The 17,790-nt window shown below is 40.9% G+C and overlaps 1 protein-coding gene across 26 annotated transcripts in view; it reads right to left on the bottom strand.

Moving 5' to 3' along the window:
* Nucleotides 1-17,790, bottom strand: part of CLIP1 (CAP-Gly domain containing linker protein 1) — a 99,270-nt gene that overhangs the window by 55,920 nt on the left and 25,560 nt on the right. For 16 of the 26 annotated variants that reach the window (XM_088659433.1, XM_088659422.1, XM_060269433.2 and 13 more), the window contains 6 exons: nt 13,950-14,074; nt 10,643-10,859; nt 6,445-6,642; nt 5,076-5,179; nt 1,835-1,895; nt 188-220 (listed from right to left, as the gene is read on the bottom strand). In XM_088659433.1, the coding sequence (XP_088515559.1) occupies nt 188-220; nt 1,835-1,895; nt 5,076-5,179; nt 6,445-6,642; nt 10,643-10,859; nt 13,950-14,074 (738 nt within the window). The remainder of the gene's footprint in view (nt 1-187; nt 221-1,834; nt 1,896-5,075; nt 5,180-6,444; nt 6,643-10,642; nt 10,860-13,949; nt 14,075-17,790) is intronic. The other 10 variants (XM_088659431.1, XM_088659430.1, XM_088659424.1 and 7 more) reach the window with 1 other exon arrangement.

Below are 17,790 nucleotides of genomic sequence, written 5' to 3'. Positions count from 1 at the left end.
ACATTTAGAATGCTGCAATGGTTCTCACAGCTACATGCACACAAACAGGGAAGCTGAGGCCCCAACAGCAGATTATTTCATTAGTCGTTTAAATACATCATCATCAAAAAGAAGTTTTACTGGTAAACAATCTGTGTTAAAATGGGGTTGGGGGGGAATGTCTCCACACATTCAGATGTCCTCTTACATTCTCAGGATCTTCAGAAATCTGCCTCTTTTGCTATCAGCAAAATTAAAACAAAGAGAATTCACGGGAATGCTTAACACTACAGTTTAAATACAGCGAAAAAGAGGCAAGTAAGTTGGTACATTCAGACTCTTCAAACTGGATAGATTTATAGAATTGTACCTCTTTCTATCTGAAATGATTTTCCTCTCTGAAATGATTTTCCTCTTCTCCCATAATATAAGAATTACCTGAAATTGAGGGACTGTCCAAAAGCACACCCACCCATGGAAGCTGTTGGATAGGGAAGTCCCACAGGTTGCAAAAGCCAGTGCTGTTGTAGGGGTGTGTGTGCCTGCGTGGAAATGTGTACACATGCACGGGGGCGGGGGGGGGGGGGCGGGGTTCACAGTGTGATCTTTTGCTAGAACTTATACATAAACTGAATTTTATTATATGTCCAGAATACAAAGTGGGCATGTAGCCAATGTGTTTTCCAGCAAAACGGATTTCTAAGACTTTTCCAAGGTCAACTTCATTTAACACTGTACTTAAAACTTCTCACTGTGGTAATGATGGGGAGGGAACAGCCACTTTTCAATGGGAGAAAGTTAATGCATTTCCACCCTTTATTAACCTAAGTCCACAAACATTAAGGCTGGGTAGAAGTTATTGAAATAATAAAATTATTGGGGTTTTTTTGTATATACTGATAACATAAGGACAAAAAGGACACAAGACTATAGACTGAAAAGAGTAAATGAGTATTCCATGAATTCTAGATAAAGTGTATGAAAGACTAATGTAAAAGTTGAACTAAAGAAGATTTGAAATGGACATCTCAATACAAGGCTAGCATTTCCAGATTGAAACTACTTGCAGCTCTGCAAGTCAGTTTTAAATTTTGCATTGCACATAATGTAGGGGAAAAGGCAACGACTAAACATTCTGGTTTTTTCAGACTAGGCAAGAACATGTTAAAGAAGCTTCAAGATAACCAGCGTTATAAATTTAGAGCCCAAAACAGCAGTGAAAGCATGGAGCTTCTCTGCTTAAGCCCAACATGCAAATCAACGTGTGCCTACAGATTTTGGTAAAATACATGTACTGGCAATGAAGCAAGAAGATGTTCAGCATCTACATTTGATTACTGCACTTTATCCAATACTTGAATAGAACATAGTCTAAGAAACTAAAGCCATTGTTTAGAAGTGCAGAGTGATGGACTGGGCTAATCACTGGTGCCTTAATTAATGTATATACCAACTTCAGCATTCATTTCAGTGAGGATATAGCTATACACTGCAACTTTTATAAACTTTAGCATTGGATTTTTAGTTGACAATGGTAATAAATATTTTGGAGTGGTGCCTGCAAAATATATAAATGATGGAACTGAAAACATATGGATGAAACCAAGTTACTTGTTCAGATGCAGGGTGAAGAACTAGGAAAAAACCATCAGAACTCCTACAAGCTACACAATTTTAGAATATATTCCAATAAAAAATATGACAGTACTGTATTGATATTTGTTTTGTATATTTCTGGACTGTCAACCACAAAGCATAAAACCTTGTAACTTTCATCTGCTTATAACCTGCAATATTAGTAGCTAGAATAATCCTAACCCATACAATCAACTTTGCAGAATTGGAGGCATTTTACCTCTAAATCGCCTTTTGTAATGGATTCCTCTTCTACACGGAATTGGAGGTCTTCAACCTTCCTGCAAGTAAGAACAGAAGGGAAAAGATCTGCTCACTTTTTTGAGGGGGAGGTAGTAAAGCATCACAACTTCTTTATTTTACTTATTCAAATTTATATACCATGTAACAAAAGAGCTCTAGGTGGTCAACATAAAGTATACAACTATCAAATAAAAAACAGCTATCAAAAGAAACCAAGTAAAAAAAAGAATAAAACTATATAGCATAGATTAAAACTGAGCACTACACAAAAGAAAGAAGTCTAAGAATTAAGAATTAGAGCCCAGGAAGCATACAGGTCTTTTAAGGGGTGCTTCAAGCCCACCTTTGCCTCTCAAGCTACCGAGGGGGAGGGGCACAATCCAAAGATTAGGTGCTACCACCAAGAAAGTCACTTCTGTATTGTCATTATCAAGTGACAGTCTCTTGGCCATAGAAAGGTACAGACTAGGAGCACTATAAAAGTAGAAGGAGGCAATGGATCCCTGCTCCCACTATGGCAATTCCAGCTGGGGGGCATGCTTACAACATCCATTTCTTCTGCAGCCTCAAGGGGACATCTGATGTCCTCTTCCACTGTCTCATAAAACCAAGACTTATGAGGAATGTTTGGCCTGGAAAAGAGGAGACTAAGAGGAGATATGATAGCTATCTTCAAGTATCTTAAGGGCTGTCACATGGAAGATGGAGCAAGCTCGTTTTCTCCTGCTTTGGGAGGTAGGACCCGAACCCATGGCTTCAAGTTACAAAAAAGGAGATTCCAACTAAACGTTTGGAAAAACCTTCAGACAGTAAGAATTGATTGACAATGGAACAGTCTCCCTCGGGAGGGTGCAGGCTCTCCTTCCTTGGAGGTTTTTAAGCAGAGGGCGGATGGCCATCTGTCATGGGTGCTTTAGTTGAGATTCCTGCATTTTAGGGGGTTGGACTAGATGACACCTGGGGATGCCACCCAACTCCATGATTCTATGAAAAGTCAATGTCCTCTTCAAACTCAGGTTGTTGCTGAAGGAGAACATCTAGTACTTCCTCTTCACCCCCTGGATGCCAGGTGTTCATCTATCTGCTCAAAGGACTTGCCAGTTACACATCCAAGTGCCTGAGACCATGCTATTTTTAAAATGTGTTTCAGTTATTTCAACTGTTCTAGATATAATTCTTCCCTTGGTATATGCTACATCCTCCAAAACAGGCCATTGAGGCAAACAAGTGGATCATATTACACGGCTGGTCTATACCATCTTTGTTGTTACACTTCTGGAAATTTATACAACTCAAAGCCGTTTAAATATCGAGAAATGTTTATCTATGTCATTGACAGTTCCTGGAAGCATGTGGGAGTTCACAGGGAAAATATATCTTCTTTACCTTAACCACAGTGAAATTAATAGCCAACACATATCCAAGGGAAGGAGCAGTTCCAGTCTTCATTGCTGCAGCCTCAACAAAGGGTGAAGTGGGTGAAAAGAGGCAAGTTGCTGCTGACTGGCAGAGGCTGCATTTTGGGTGCCATTATGAGCAGAGATTAGTCACATGGAGAACTGACTACTTACTGGAACGGGTATGTTCTGTGTCCACTTTTGGATGCACAATGCCTCTGAATACCAACTGCTAGGAATCACTGGGGGTGCTATTGTTCTTATGTCCTCCTTGTCGGCTTCTCAAAGGCAACTGTATGGCCAGTGTGAGAGCAGAATGCTAGAATGGATGGCCCCCTAGACTGTTATGTTAACCCACTGGGAAGTTTTCTTGTGGAACCATCATGGAAACAAGCAAAGGCCATGCAAAAACACTAACAATCCACTCAGTCATTTCAAACTGTCTTTCACAGGAGTTCACAGTAGATTGTTCTCTATATTAATTAGCCATATGAACTTCTTGCGCTGGGCACCAAAATTCCTCCCACAGCCTCCCACAGGAAAGCCCTTGCATGTGATGAAAATCCTATTCACTACATCGTGTGTGAGCATTGCATGACATTTCTCTGAAGTTACTCAAAATTCTATCTACAGTAAACACAAGGTGTGAACAAGACCCATAGCAGAAACAGAATTCTAGAGGTTTCATAGAATCACAGAGTTGGAAGGCACCCAAGGGTCATCTAGTCCAGGCATCCCCAAACTTCGGCCCTCCAGATGTTTTGGACTACAATTCCCATCATCCCTGACCACTGGTCCTGTTAGCTAGGGATCGTGGGAGTTGTAGGAAAAAACATCTGGAGGGCTACAGGTTGGGGATGCCTGATCTAGTCCAACCCCCTGCAATGCAGGAATCTCAGCTAGCTTGTCAGTGGGATGCAGAGAGACTCAATTTCAAATCTGCATTTATCAGCAGTTTCTGATGACTCCATAGTTTTCCTGCTTCTGAAGCTGCTCAATTACAAGTTACAAGGGTACGTGGAAGTGGAGGAAATACTAGACGGCTGAAGCCATGAGTATTTCTTGAGCCGCAAAATGCCAGTTCAGTGAATGTGTACCAGCCAAATACACTGGTACTATTAGGTTGCTTGGCAACTTGCTCAAGGCCAACCAGGGACAAAGTTAAAGCAGTCACTGAACTGGAATTTCCATGACTTGCAATAGTTTAAGCCTTACTGCTGTACAATATAAATATAAAGCAGTGAGTCTGCTCAAAAACTTTCTGAAGAGTATTAGTACATTTACAAAACTGTTTTCAGATGCAAAATTACCTCCCACCTTTATCTGGTCCATCTCTACAACCCTTAGCTATGCTAATATTCCCAGTTTTTACAGAGATGAGGAAGAGAGATTAAACAACATATTCCCTCCTCCCAAGGAGGACAGACAAGAGATTTCTAAAGAAACAATCATCCTAACCTAACTGCAATTCCCAAGATGATTTGAGGAAGGCCTTTACAGCTAAAAGTGGAATAAAACTGATTCAAGCCTGTAGTACAGATACAGAGAGGGGAAATTTCTGGAGGTTACACACTTAATCAACAGTAAAGATGGAAAAGGAACCTAGCCAGCCTCGTTTCTTTTCTTCTTCCTCACCAGCACCACCACACGATTTTAGGCACGTGGGACTAATTTTTCTTTTTGTTCTCCTTCAACATCACCATCAAGTACTTATAAGGATGATTTACTCAATGCCACTCAATGAGTACCAAGAATTATAATTTGTTCTAAAATAACAAAATACATCTTTTTGCATATGCCCAAATTACAAATTTAGCATACCTTCTTTCTTCCTCCAGTTGGTTAAGCAGTTCCACCTTTTCTCTGTCAGCAGCTTCAACCAAAGCCCTCAACTGGTCCATCTTAGCCTCCATTTCCAGTATTCGCTGATTAACAAAGATGCATATTAGACAAGCCACCCATTTACTTAAAATCAGATTACCATGAACTATACGTGGTTTAACACCTTGAATTTGCCTGCATCAAGAAAGTAACACCATGCCTTATCAAAACTGAGCTAATGCAGAATTAATGTGTTTTATTCTAAGATCTTATCTGGCCAGTGCAGAAAGTGTTTGGGGTTGGATGGTACGGGTCATTTTTTTCCATGTTAATGATGGAGCCTCTTTAACAGACCCAAGCAAAACTTCTCTCTCAGTTTTTGGCAGAGTCTTTTTACTAATCCATCCTCTCAAATTCTAGACTTTAAGAAAGCCGACTTCAGAAAACTTAGGGAAACGCAGGGTGAGATCCCATGGACAGAAATACTAAAAGGGGAGGGAGTTCATGATGGTTGGGAGATATTAAAAGCACAACTTCAGGCAATACTAATGAGACGGAAACATGGAAGGTGCCTAAAGAAGCCAGGGTGGCTATCTAAAGAACTTTTAACTGAGTTAAGATTTAAAAGGGATATGTACAAAAAAATGCGAAAAGGGCCCCAGTCTTATTCAACACCTTTATCAATGACTTGGATGATGGGCTTGAGGGCATCCTGAGCAAGTTTGCAGATGATACCAAATTGGGAGGGGTGGCTAATACCCCAGAGGACAGGATCACACTTCAAAATGACCTTAACAGATTAGACAACTTGGCCAAAGCAAACAAGATGAATTTTAACAGGGAGAAATGTAAAGTACTACACTTGGGCAAAAAAAAATGAAAGGCACAAATACAGAATGGGAGACACCTGGCTTGAGAGCAGTACATGTGAAAAGGATCTAGGAGTCTTGGTAGGCCACAAACTTGACATGAGTCAACAGTGTGATGCAGCAGCTAAAAAAGCCAAGGCAATTCTGGGCTGCATCAATAGGAGTATAGCGTCTAGATCAAGGGAAGTAATAGTACCACTGTATTCCGCTCTGGTCAGACCTCACCTGGAGTACTGTGTCCAGTTCTGGGCACCACAGTTCAAGAAGGATACTGACAAGCTGGAACGTGTCCAGAGGAGGGCAACCAAAATGGTCAAAGGCCTGGAAACAATGCCTTATGAGGAACGGCTTAGGGAGCTGGGTATGTTTAGCCTGATGGTGTTTCCTGCTTGGCAGGGGGTTTGACTGGATGGCCCTTGTGGTCTCTTCCAATTCTATGATTCTATGATTCTTGCACTAGGAAACAGAATAATCCACATTTCAATGGGTAAAGGGCCTACCTGATCATGGCCATCTCGTGCCAATGCCAGCTCTTGCTCTACTTCCCCAACATGGCTGGTGGCCTTAGCAACCTCTGCTCTCTCCAGGTCCCTCTCAGCCAGGAGCTGCTCAATGTGCTGCTGTTTCTCTTTCAGCGCTTCCTGCAGAGCAGTGGTGCCTGAAATCTTCCTTGCATATCGTGAAGATGTTTCTGTCAACTTCAAGGATAAGATATGCATATTTAAGAGCCTAGCTACCACCTTAAAAAGCATTAAAAGTGCAATAACTCAGCATACAGAGTCAATATCATTTATATACATAAAATGTAAGACTGTCATCATGCAGCCCCAGTTGGAGGATATGTAGTGCTTCACCACAATCTTAAATTTGGAAGAGGAGGGGAGCAAAAGAAAAGGCATGTTTTAGAATGTTTTAAACAATAGCAGAGGTTTGTATAAAGCAGGAATGGAGAGAGAGAGAGGAGCTGTGAGGATATGGGGTTTGAGTGAGTAAAGGTAAGTGAGGTGGGGCCAGGTGGGATTGGCAAGCAACACAAGGAGGGGCACCAGCTTCTAAAAGCAGTATGAGTATGCAAATGTTTACAGGCTGGTCTTCCATCATGGGGCAAAAACAGGCAATGGGGAGGTGAAGGGAGGTATAGGAGAACCACCCTTAGATTATTAACAGTTCACAGGATCCAACCCATGTGTATGTTTGTCATTCAAGGCCACCACAGTACAAACGGACTGATTTGGTCTGAAGTGAGGGGGTAGATAGCATATTCTGCACTGGGTACTACTTTAGTCCAAAGAAGTGGACAGCTTAATTAGCAGTCCTAAGTGCATTGCCTATATAGGATGCTTCCCTGACTTTTGGTATGTGCTTTGTCTGATAGATTACCAGCAGCACAAGCAGCAGAGAAGTCTGTATTGGGGCAGTGGACGTGGTGCCAACATCACTGCCTCTCTTCGTCCAATCAGCACATGATTTCCATCACAGAGGGCCTTCTTGGTAGTGGCACCCACCCTGTGGAATGCCCTTCCACCAGACGTTAAGGAAATGAGTAATTATATAACTTTTAGGGAACACCCGAAGGCAGCCCTGTATAGGGAAGCTTTTTCAGGTTTAATGTTTTATTATGTTTTTATATATGTTGGAAGCCACCCAGAGTGCCTGGGTCAACCCAGTCAAATGGATGGGGTACAAATAATTTATTATTATTATTATTATTATTATTACTACTACTACTACTACTAATGCTGTGTGGACGTGGTGGGTGTGTTGGAAAGAGAAAGAATCAAGCTTGAGTTTGCATAGATGGCTTCTGACCACTGGGACTTTGCTGCATCAAACAAGTATATCTAGAACACAGAGAAAATTCAGAGCTGAAGCTCTCTTGTGACTACTTTTTTAGGGGTACGCCTAGGATGATTTAAAAAAAAAATCATTTCTCAAAAGAGTCTTAGTCTGTTGCAGCAGAAATAATGACTTTACCAGACACATGAAGTGTTAACAGGTATAGCATATAGTTTTGGGGGTGGGTAGGGCTGAAAACAAAGTGTGGAAAAATATATGTATCATACAGCCAAACTCTTCAGAGGGGCAGGGCGGGCTGCGACTGACGGCTACCTGCATGCAGTGTTTCCTTGGCACGTAATGTGGGAAATGGCCCTTAGTAACTGTCCCAGTTTCCTGTTCTGTGTAAACATAACATCGTGTGAATGTGCTGTGCTAGCCCTGGGATGGAGGCTGAAGGAGTGGAGAGATGTGACATTGGCACCAGTCTTCTGCTAGCGATGTCATAACAGCCACACAAGGAGGCCAGGCATGCTGTTGGTACCCAGTGGAACCAGCTCTACAAAACTGCTATAGCTGCATGCTGGCTCTTCTTCAAGGGTCATTCACACCAGTAGCAGATCTGGCACAGGGTGTGCCTACTCTGTGTAACCAGACAGTGGGTGGAGGAAGATACCTGGCCGCCAGCTCATCAGCTTCAGTGAGGTATACCTTATAGGGAAATTATTGCCTGAGAAAGCTAGTATTTACTTTCCTGTTCAGTTTTTCACTTTAGTAGTTCAAGAAAGCAAGCAAACATACCTGTGCAGCTAGACTCTTAATGCAGCAAGGGGAAGATAGGAAGCAGAGGGTTCAAAGGGAAACAAAGGGCTGGCCTCAACCTAAGATGTGAGCCTCAAGAGCAGATTAGCTTGTTAAGCTGCTAAGCATTCTTTGGCATGGCTGCTGGCTAAATATAAAGAGCGTCCTCCTGTTAAGCCAAAGAATTCTCTCACTTATTCAAGTCAACCTAGGATCACATGCAGCAAAAAGCAGTTTGCCAATGCCTTGTGGAAAAATATATTCTTGGGTCCCACTTCTGGGTAGAAAATATGCATCACCAGTTCTTGCTGTCTTTATTGAAGAATCTACCCTACCAAAATTGGAAGGAATCTTAAATGGACTAAAAAATAGAATTTTTTTGGAGTGCCATTTTAAAGATTCTGATGGAAATTGTAATTAATCTGCTCAAATTGACTCAGTAGGCTCTGTGATTAGTTAACAGTTGCCCCTTGTTCAGAAGACACTGCAAAGAGGGATTCCATCACCACAAATCCCAGCAGATACTGAATCAGCAGAGAAGCAAGGAATTATTTATGATTAGGCAGCACCTACCCTTTTATTAAATCTCACATTTTTTGTCACATTCACTTTGCCGAATAGCTAAATGCTAGTTCTATTAACAATTCTACCCATCCTAACCAAAATATATTGATTCTAATGGTTTTTTAAAAACCAAATGTTGTCAATACCATCTGTTCTAATAGCTGGCATGGAAAAACGAACTGCCATAGATCATTGTTACCAAGTTATTAAAAATGGTCATTTGAATGGTCATATGAAACAAAAACAAAACTTTCTGAAACTTTCTGTGATGTTTGGCCTAATTTTAATACATCAGTATTAACTAATTATAGGATGGACGCGGCTGGCGCTGTGGGTTAAACCACAGAGCCTAGGGCTTGCCGATCAGAAGGTCGGCGGTTCGAATCCCTGTGACGGGGTGAGCTCTCATTGCTCGGTCCCAGCACCTCAAAGTGCAAGTAGATAAATAGGTACCACTCCGCCGAGAAGGTAAACGGCGTTTCCGTGTGCTGCTCTGGTTCGCCAGAAGCGGCTTTGTCATGCTGGCCACATGACCTGGAAGCTGTACGCCGGCTCCCTCAGCCAGTAAAGCAAGATGAGCGCCGCAACCCCAGAGTCGGTCACGACTGGACCTAATGGTCCCTTTACCTTTATTACCTTTATAAACTAATTGGCAGAGCTGCAAATTTCCATTTGCTGCAGGTGACCTAAGGTTAGAATATTAAAAGTTAGATATGAAGGTTAAGCATTTTATATACAGCATATAAGATTTTAACCTACGGTAATACGAACTCTACACTTTTCTTGTGTCCAGATCTTATAAGATAGCATGGTTTGGAAACTAAAGAAAGAGGCTTTAGCCTACAAAAATACTTCAGACTTGAATACTCAGCAACTGGAAAATTACATATAACCATGATTACTGTAACAAAGAGAAAAAACTGTTTGTGCTGAAAATAAGTGTGTGGAAATACAAAAAAGAAAATGAAAAAGACACACCATTCACACACACACATCTCTCTCTCTCTCTCTCTCTCTCTCTCTCTCTCTATATATATATATATATATATATATAGTACACCAATAATTTCTCTTTAAAGTAAGGAGGTACAGAACTGAAAAGTATCTGAGTCCAGTTGTCCAAAAGGACTTAACTGGCTAATAAGTGCATTGAAGACTGCAGCCTAGGTCTGTTACTTGGAAGTAAGCCCTACTGGCTCCAGCGGGAATTGCTTTCTGCCCAGTTTTACCACAAAATGCATTCCTGGGGGACTTATAGTGTAGATCCCAGGCAGGTTATTCAGAAACCCATTTGTTTCATAATTAAAGCATATGCATCTTTCTTATTTTAGGTAGCAACTGTTAGTTTGAGTTAAACCTTAAGTCTACGAGCTTAAAAATAATCTAACTCTTCTATTCTCCAGGGCTAGCTAAGATTCTTTTCATGCATGCTTTAAGCGAAGACAAAACAGAAGAAAATGGACCATGGAAAATGGGCCATGTCTTTCCCAAGAAGCCAAGCACAGGCCACATGCAATGCCAATCTCTGTAAAGCATGCAGTCAGAAAGTAAGCTTACTAGTCCTGTACGGCTTGGCTTGCTGCTTACTGATGATGCCACAGAACTCAGTGAGCTGATGGAAGAGGCACTTGGGCTGCGTTTCAAGCTTGAGGGCATGGGGATGGCTTTCCTGACCGCTGCCTTGGCTTTTGCCGGTGTAGTTGATGGGAAGCCAATCTTGGTAACTTTATGGACAGGAGCAAACAAACCATATTTGGGCTGGCACTGGAAGTACCTGCGGGGGAGGGGAGAACACCATTAATGAAAGCCATACTCCACAGGCAAACATAATTGCTAATGTATAGTTCTATTCGATTATGTAAAAACATGTTGTGCATGCAAACATTCAGAAAGACACACACACACGTCAGCACTAGTCATAAATACCTCGGGTCAGAAGCAATTCAATGAGATGCTTACATGTTAAACTGCCATTCAGTCAATAGGACTACAGCAGTATATGAAGAAATGCAATTGCTCTGTTACGGCTTGAAGAGACAGTTTTTTTAATTCTGCGGATTTTATATATATATTCTGTTTTAACTCCTTTTAGGTTATTGTTGTTGTTGTTGTTTAAAAAAGATTTTAAATGATTTTTTAAAATGTTCTTTATTGAAAATTATTTAAAAGTACACGGATGTACAAGGTATGTGTTAAAAAGGAAGAAAAAATTCCATACATTTCAACTCATACACATAAGAATAAAGAAAGATTAAACAAAACCAAAAGAAACTAAGTCATTTTCAGGTTGTTTCATCCAAATTTAAACATATGATACTTCCAACCTTGTTACTTCTACCCTTATTTTTTCACAGGTTTTTTTAAATTACTATATCTTCTTCTTTTTCCTCTTTTAGACACTTTGTTTTATTTTTCCTTTACAAATATCATTCCAGTTCTGACAATATGGGATTGTTGATACTACTGTATAGAGATTTAAATATTCTTTATAAATAACCCACTCTTGAAACTTTCTATTTCTCCAATCCTCGCACCCAACCCGTCAATTTCGCTAGTTGTAGGTATTCTATCATCAAAATCTGCCATTCTGTGGTTGTTGGGAGTGTTTAACTTTTCCATTTTCTTGCTACCAGAACTCTAGCTGCAGTCAAACCAGACATGAATAGTGTTCTTATTTCTTTTTTTATCTCTAATGGCAAGATACCCAATAAAAAATATTTCAGGCTTTTTCTTAAAAGTTGTTTTGAACAGTTTTTAAAATTCCTCATAGATGTCCAATATACCTTAATCATTCCACAGGTCCACCACATATGGGAGTAGGATCCCATCTCTTTTTTGCACCTCCAACACATTGGATTTCTCCCCTTATACATTTTGGCAAGTCGTTGATGGGGAAGATGCCACCTCTAGACCATTTTCATGTTATGTTCTCTAAGGGTGTAACACGCGGTAAACTTCATATCTGTTATCCATAGCTGTTCCCATTGTTCCATGAGTATGTTGTACCCGAAATCTTGTGCCCACTTCACCATAACAGTTTTTGTTTGTTCCTCCTCGTTATGTCTCTCTTCCATTCTTTGAAGCAGTTCTTTCCCACCAATATAGGTATTGTTTGGAACAAATACATCATTTTAGATAAAACATTCATTTTTATTACCGAGATTCGTCCCCAGAGGGTTAGATGTAGTTTATTCCACGTTTCCATACTCTTTTTTATTTCTTTCCATACTTTATTATAGTTATCTTTGTATAAGTTTAGGTTATTACTCAAAATCCAAATTCCTAAATATTTTACTTTCTTTTTTATTTCCATATTTGTTATGTCTTGGAGTTTTTTATTTTCTTCCCTGGATATGTTTTTGGTCAATATGTTAGTGTTATGGTAGTTTATTTTCAACCCCATAACTTTTCCATATTGTTTAATTAGTTCTATGGCCTCAGGTATTCCTTGCTCTGGGTCCTGTGTTGTAATGATCAGGTCATCCGCAAATGCTCTGACCTTATAGGTATTCTTTCCTAATTTAATGCCCTTTATCTTTTCTTCTTTTCTAATGTGGTGAAGAAGTGGTCCCAAGGCCAATATAAATAGTAGGGGTGACAGAGGGCACCCCTGTCTCATCCCTTTATTAATAGAGATCTTATCCGTCAAATTTCCATTAATTATAAGTCTCGCCGTTTGTTGGTCATATATGGCTTCTATTCCTCTCCTAAATTGTTTCCCCATCTCCATTATTTCCCATTGCTTTTTCATTAACCTCCTTCCTTCACTTTTCACAACCTCTTGTACACTTCTATTCTTAAGAGACTCTTCTGAGCGACCTGCATGCAGGAGGCAAGTTTTGGGGATGGTGTGTGGCCACAGAAATACAGAAAAACTGAATAAGCCATTTGTACCAGAAAAGGGGAGTGGGGGAAATGGGTAAGCAGTAAGTGCCCATGCTTCCACCTGGGGCAGATGGCCCCTGTGCAGGAGGCAGGTGGAATGGTTGTACAGTGGAAGGAGATAAGAAACCTTGTGAAAATTCTGTTAACCCCACAGTTTCTAGTATTACCTCCTTTAGGAACTGGGCCAAATATCAGTTCCTGTTTACTTTGTTGTAGTTGTTGTAGTTGTTGTTTAGTCATGTCCAACTCTTAGTGACCCCATGGACCAGAGCACGCCAGGCACTCCTGTCTTCCACTGCCTCCCACAGTTTGGTCAGACTCATGTTGGTGGCTTCGAGAACACCTGTCCAACAATCTCGTCCTCTGTCGTCCCCTTCTCCTTGTGCCCTCAATCTTTCCCAACATCAGGGTCTTTTCCAGGGAGTCTTCTCTTTTCTGTTTACTTTAGCATCCATTTACTGTGCTGCTACATCTTATGCATGCTTATTCCAAAGGGGTGCCATATATTTTTGTAGCATGGGAAGCCATCAAATGATCTGAAATGGCAGCTCTCACCCATGGTGATGTTCCCTTGACACAACCCCTTCCCCGCATCTATGGAAAAAATTACTTGCTGTGACATGGGGGAATATGGGACACAAGATGCAAAACGGGAGAGGTGGAAAAAGAGGGGGGTGGTCTACTAACAAGAAAACTAAGGGAAAAGGAAAGGCTCACTATCAAAATAGGAGTTTGAAGGTGACTCACAGAAAGCAAGTTCCCTAAGCTGCAGCTGGAGCAGTACCATGTGGGTAGCTGCTCATTTCGCTCCTTGATGCATGTGCGGTTGAGATTAAAAAGAGATTCCTCTTGAGTAGGAAGTGGAGTGAGTGCAAGCTCCCTGGCTAGGATACTGGAACAGACAGAAATTGGCTCACCTCGTGTGAAAGCACAGAGACAGTGATATGCCCTCCCAAGGCTTCCTGGATTTTGAACTAACCTTGTTCCAGCTACTGCACCATCATTCTTCCCTAGGGGTTCATCTAATTCAACGCCACACCATTCTCCCTTCGCAAAGTCAGTCTCCCCCAGGAAACGGACTACGCCAGCTTTCGTTCCACCAACCTGATTGCAAGGAGAAAGAAAGATAGATTTTTTAACAAAAGAAATTTCCTTTTAATAAAGAAGTACAAAAACTAAATTGGAAGCACAAGAATTACTTTGCATACTTTAATCATGTATCTGTTGCATTTTCATATTTAGCTAGTTTTTAACCTACTACCATGCATTCTCCAAAGCACACCCAACAATTCTTCCTAATTGGTTACTTTGTTCCTCACACAACTCCTCAGAGACTTTGACAACAGATTATGCAAGCACGAGAAGACTCCATGGTGGAAGCTTGTAACTGGCTCAATTCCAAACACGATGCCATACCATTTTTTTGAAAGGCTCACCTTGGTTTGGCAAGATGACCAAACTGGCAAACCGGGTTTTCAATCAACTAGCAACCAGAATTAGAAACCATGGTTTGAAGTGGGTTTGCAAAGCATGGCTTACATTCAAGTTTCGTAAACCATTGTTTGGCCTCCAGAAGCTGTTGTGCCATAGAAACAAAACCGTTGCAGGGATGGAAGCAAAATGCCCACTTGCCTATTTGGAAGCTCAAGCTTCCATTGTATATTTGCACAACTGAGACAAGCCTGAACCACTGCAGATGCATCCACAACAAATTGTCAGGAACTGCCATTCTCAGCACATCTCAAATTCAAAATAGTAACTAGTTCCTCAAATAAATATATTTCATTCAGCTTAGTTATTTTGGACATTTCATTTCTTTTTTTGGCAGAGGAAGCTACCTTTTACAACTGGCAACAAGCACAATAGACCAGAAATGGCCCTTTTAACCTTGACATGAAATTTGAAGGGCAACCCACCAACACAAACTTTCCTAATACTAAGAGCTTCTAATAAATTTATACACAAGAATATAAAGTTTTATTTTTAAAGTGCACATGTTAAATTAAGGAGCTCTTTGTGTTTGCAGCACCTACTATATGCACAATTTGATTCAGGTTACAACTTCTCCCAGGCCTTCGGATAATTAAACAATCTATGGCATTTTAAGCTTGGGGGGGGGGAGTATTGTTTTAGTTTGCTACTATGTTATGTATTTTTGTGTTTTTATGTTATAAACTGCCATAGCTGCCAAGTTTTCCCTTTTCTCGCGAGGAAGCCTATTCAGCATAAGGGAATTTCCCTTTAAAAAAGGGAGAACTTGGCAGCTATGATCCTCATATGAATCCTCAAATTTATTTGTTTAATCAATGAGGAGTTGTTGTTGTTGTTGTTGTTGTTGTGGCTTTCTCACCCTTGATACGGGTGGTATAATTTATGCTCTAAACATTAAGAAATAATAAGACATAAGTGGTCAATGTATGGAACAGGAATTTATGACAAACCTGAATACAAGCAGGCCAGGGAGGGGGAAAGAGGATCTGATAGGCTCATGAAAATTTAACAGTCCTGTCTACACTTCAGCACAACATTGCTGCCTGCTCCCTAGAAGAACAGACCAGAGCCCAAACCACAGGAGGCTGCATTCAGACCAAAGCATGCCCTGGAGGAATACTGTATGCTGGGCCTCTGCTTATAACAAATTTGCCCAAAAGGCTTGTTATGACTGTCATAGAAACTATTACAGAAAGAGTCAATTAAATTTCAACAATTTTTGCAGAAAAAATACGAAACATAATCTATTGCTAGTATTTAGCTCAAAAACACTATTGTTGGTTGACATGCTACTTATGCTTTAGTTTTGCTGAATGGGAAAACTTAGTCCCAGACCACATAGTCAGCCCTGTATCGGGAAGTTTAAATGTTTGATGTTTTGCTATGTTTTTATATGTGTCATAAGTCGCCCAGAGTGACCAGGGAAATGCAGCCAGATGGGTGGGGTATAAACAATTAAAGTATTATTATTGTTACTGGTATTGTTACTGGTATTATTCCCCTTTTCTAAAAAGTCCACTTGACAAATTTACCAAAAACAAGGGCAATGTTGCAACATGATTAAAATAGCTGCATTGGTGTCCTTCACTCAAATGGAGGGTGTGTGCTAAAAAATTGAAGAGCATAAGAAGAACTGCCAAATCTTTTTTTAGCAGAGCATGACAACCCCATATAATTCAGAAAGGGTGATATAAAATAGTAATGAGCCAAAGCAGCTGATCTGGCAAATCACTGGGACTGTTTTGCAGACTGGGGTGATGAGAGGAAGAGTTTAGTCTGGTGCTCAGTCATGTTTTTAATCCCAAGCATGGATAACACCATGATTAAACTTCATTTGTCAAATTCAAAAGTAGCATATATTTTCCACAACGTGGACTTGAAGGAGATGTTTATCTCTCTTTTCTACAAGCACATAAAAGGCTTCCTGATGAGAACAGATGGCATGAACAAGCCCAGCAATGTAAACAAGTGTCTTTAAAATTCTTCACCTGCAGAACACAAAACTGACTGTGTGGTATGCAGAATGCAAGAAGGCAATGATCCAAGGATCCCCAGGGATACTCCTCCTGATGGTGGAGACATCAGGTGCCATCTTGCTTGCAAGTGGACGATAGTCCGGTGCCAAGTGTGCCTGGCGCCTGCCAAATTTCAAATGCTGGTTCAGCGTGCACATGGCCGAGAGAGAAAAACTATCCTAGCAGGGCCGGCCCACTCATGAGGCAAGGTGAGGCAACCATCTCAGGTGACAGGATCCACAGGATCAGCAGATTCCAATGTAGATCTTTATTCCCTCTTGTTCCTGATGTAGATCTTCACTCACCCACTGTTCCCTGGCAGGGAAGGAGACAATATTTTGTGGTTTGCTTGAGATGCCAAAATGACTTGGGCTGGCCCTACATCCCAGGCATCCAGGGAGCTCAGAAATTTGAAGCCCCTTTCCTAGGCTTTTGGAAATACAGTGGTACCTCGACGTCCGAACGACTCGACTTCCGAAGGTTTCGACTTCCAAAGTCAACAACCCCGAAAGTCTTTTCGCTGCGCACGCCATGCGCGCACATTTTGCGCCTGTGCAGAAGCAGCATGCGCAGTCGACGCATGCGCAGAACGGGCGCTTCGACAACCGAAGACTTCGACTTACAAAGACGGCCGCAGAACGGATAGTCTTCGTAAGTCAAGGTACCACAGTAGTCCCATGCATGAAAACAGGGCACAGGCAAAACATCTAAACCAAGAAAACACTAGATTTACAGACAGAGACTGTAACAAATGGGTTTATTGGTGCATGATGCATTTCACAAAATTTCACAAAGAACCAACTTTATCTAAAGTAAAAAATGGACTGAGCTGAGAATGACGAATGAATGCATAAATACTAGAGCACTAGAGCATGGACGGACGGACGGACGGACACACACACAGTGGTTTAAGCCTCCCGAGTGTTTATCTTGTATTTTTATGTTGTGATCTGTCCTGAGATCTACAGGTGAGGGGCATTATACAAATTTAACAATAAATAAATGTATGTAACAAGAAAAAGCGCCACTCATCAATCTCAACATTACCAAAATTATCCTGTAACAGCTATTTTTTCTGTATTACTGATCTAAAAATTGTATGTTTGATGTGATACTATAGTACAAATGTTACTGCTGTTTAGTTACTATTGCCACACCTCCATTATATTTTAATCTGTACATAAACCACCTTTTTTGCTGTGCGTGACAACTGTGAAATTTAACGTGGACTTTGCCTTATCTATCCATACTCTGAGGAAGATCAATAAAATGAGAGATGAGCTGAACAATTCACAATACTGTAAAACCAAAAGC

This window comes from Zootoca vivipara, chromosome 16 (genome assembly GCF_965207765.1).
Source record: "Zootoca vivipara chromosome 16, rZooViv2.hap1.1, whole genome shotgun sequence".
In the NCBI taxonomy this organism is placed as follows: domain Eukaryota; kingdom Metazoa; phylum Chordata; class Lepidosauria; order Squamata; family Lacertidae; genus Zootoca; species Zootoca vivipara.
The sequence above is the reverse complement of the archived record's forward strand: the minus strand, read 5'-3'. Positions and strand labels throughout refer to the sequence as shown.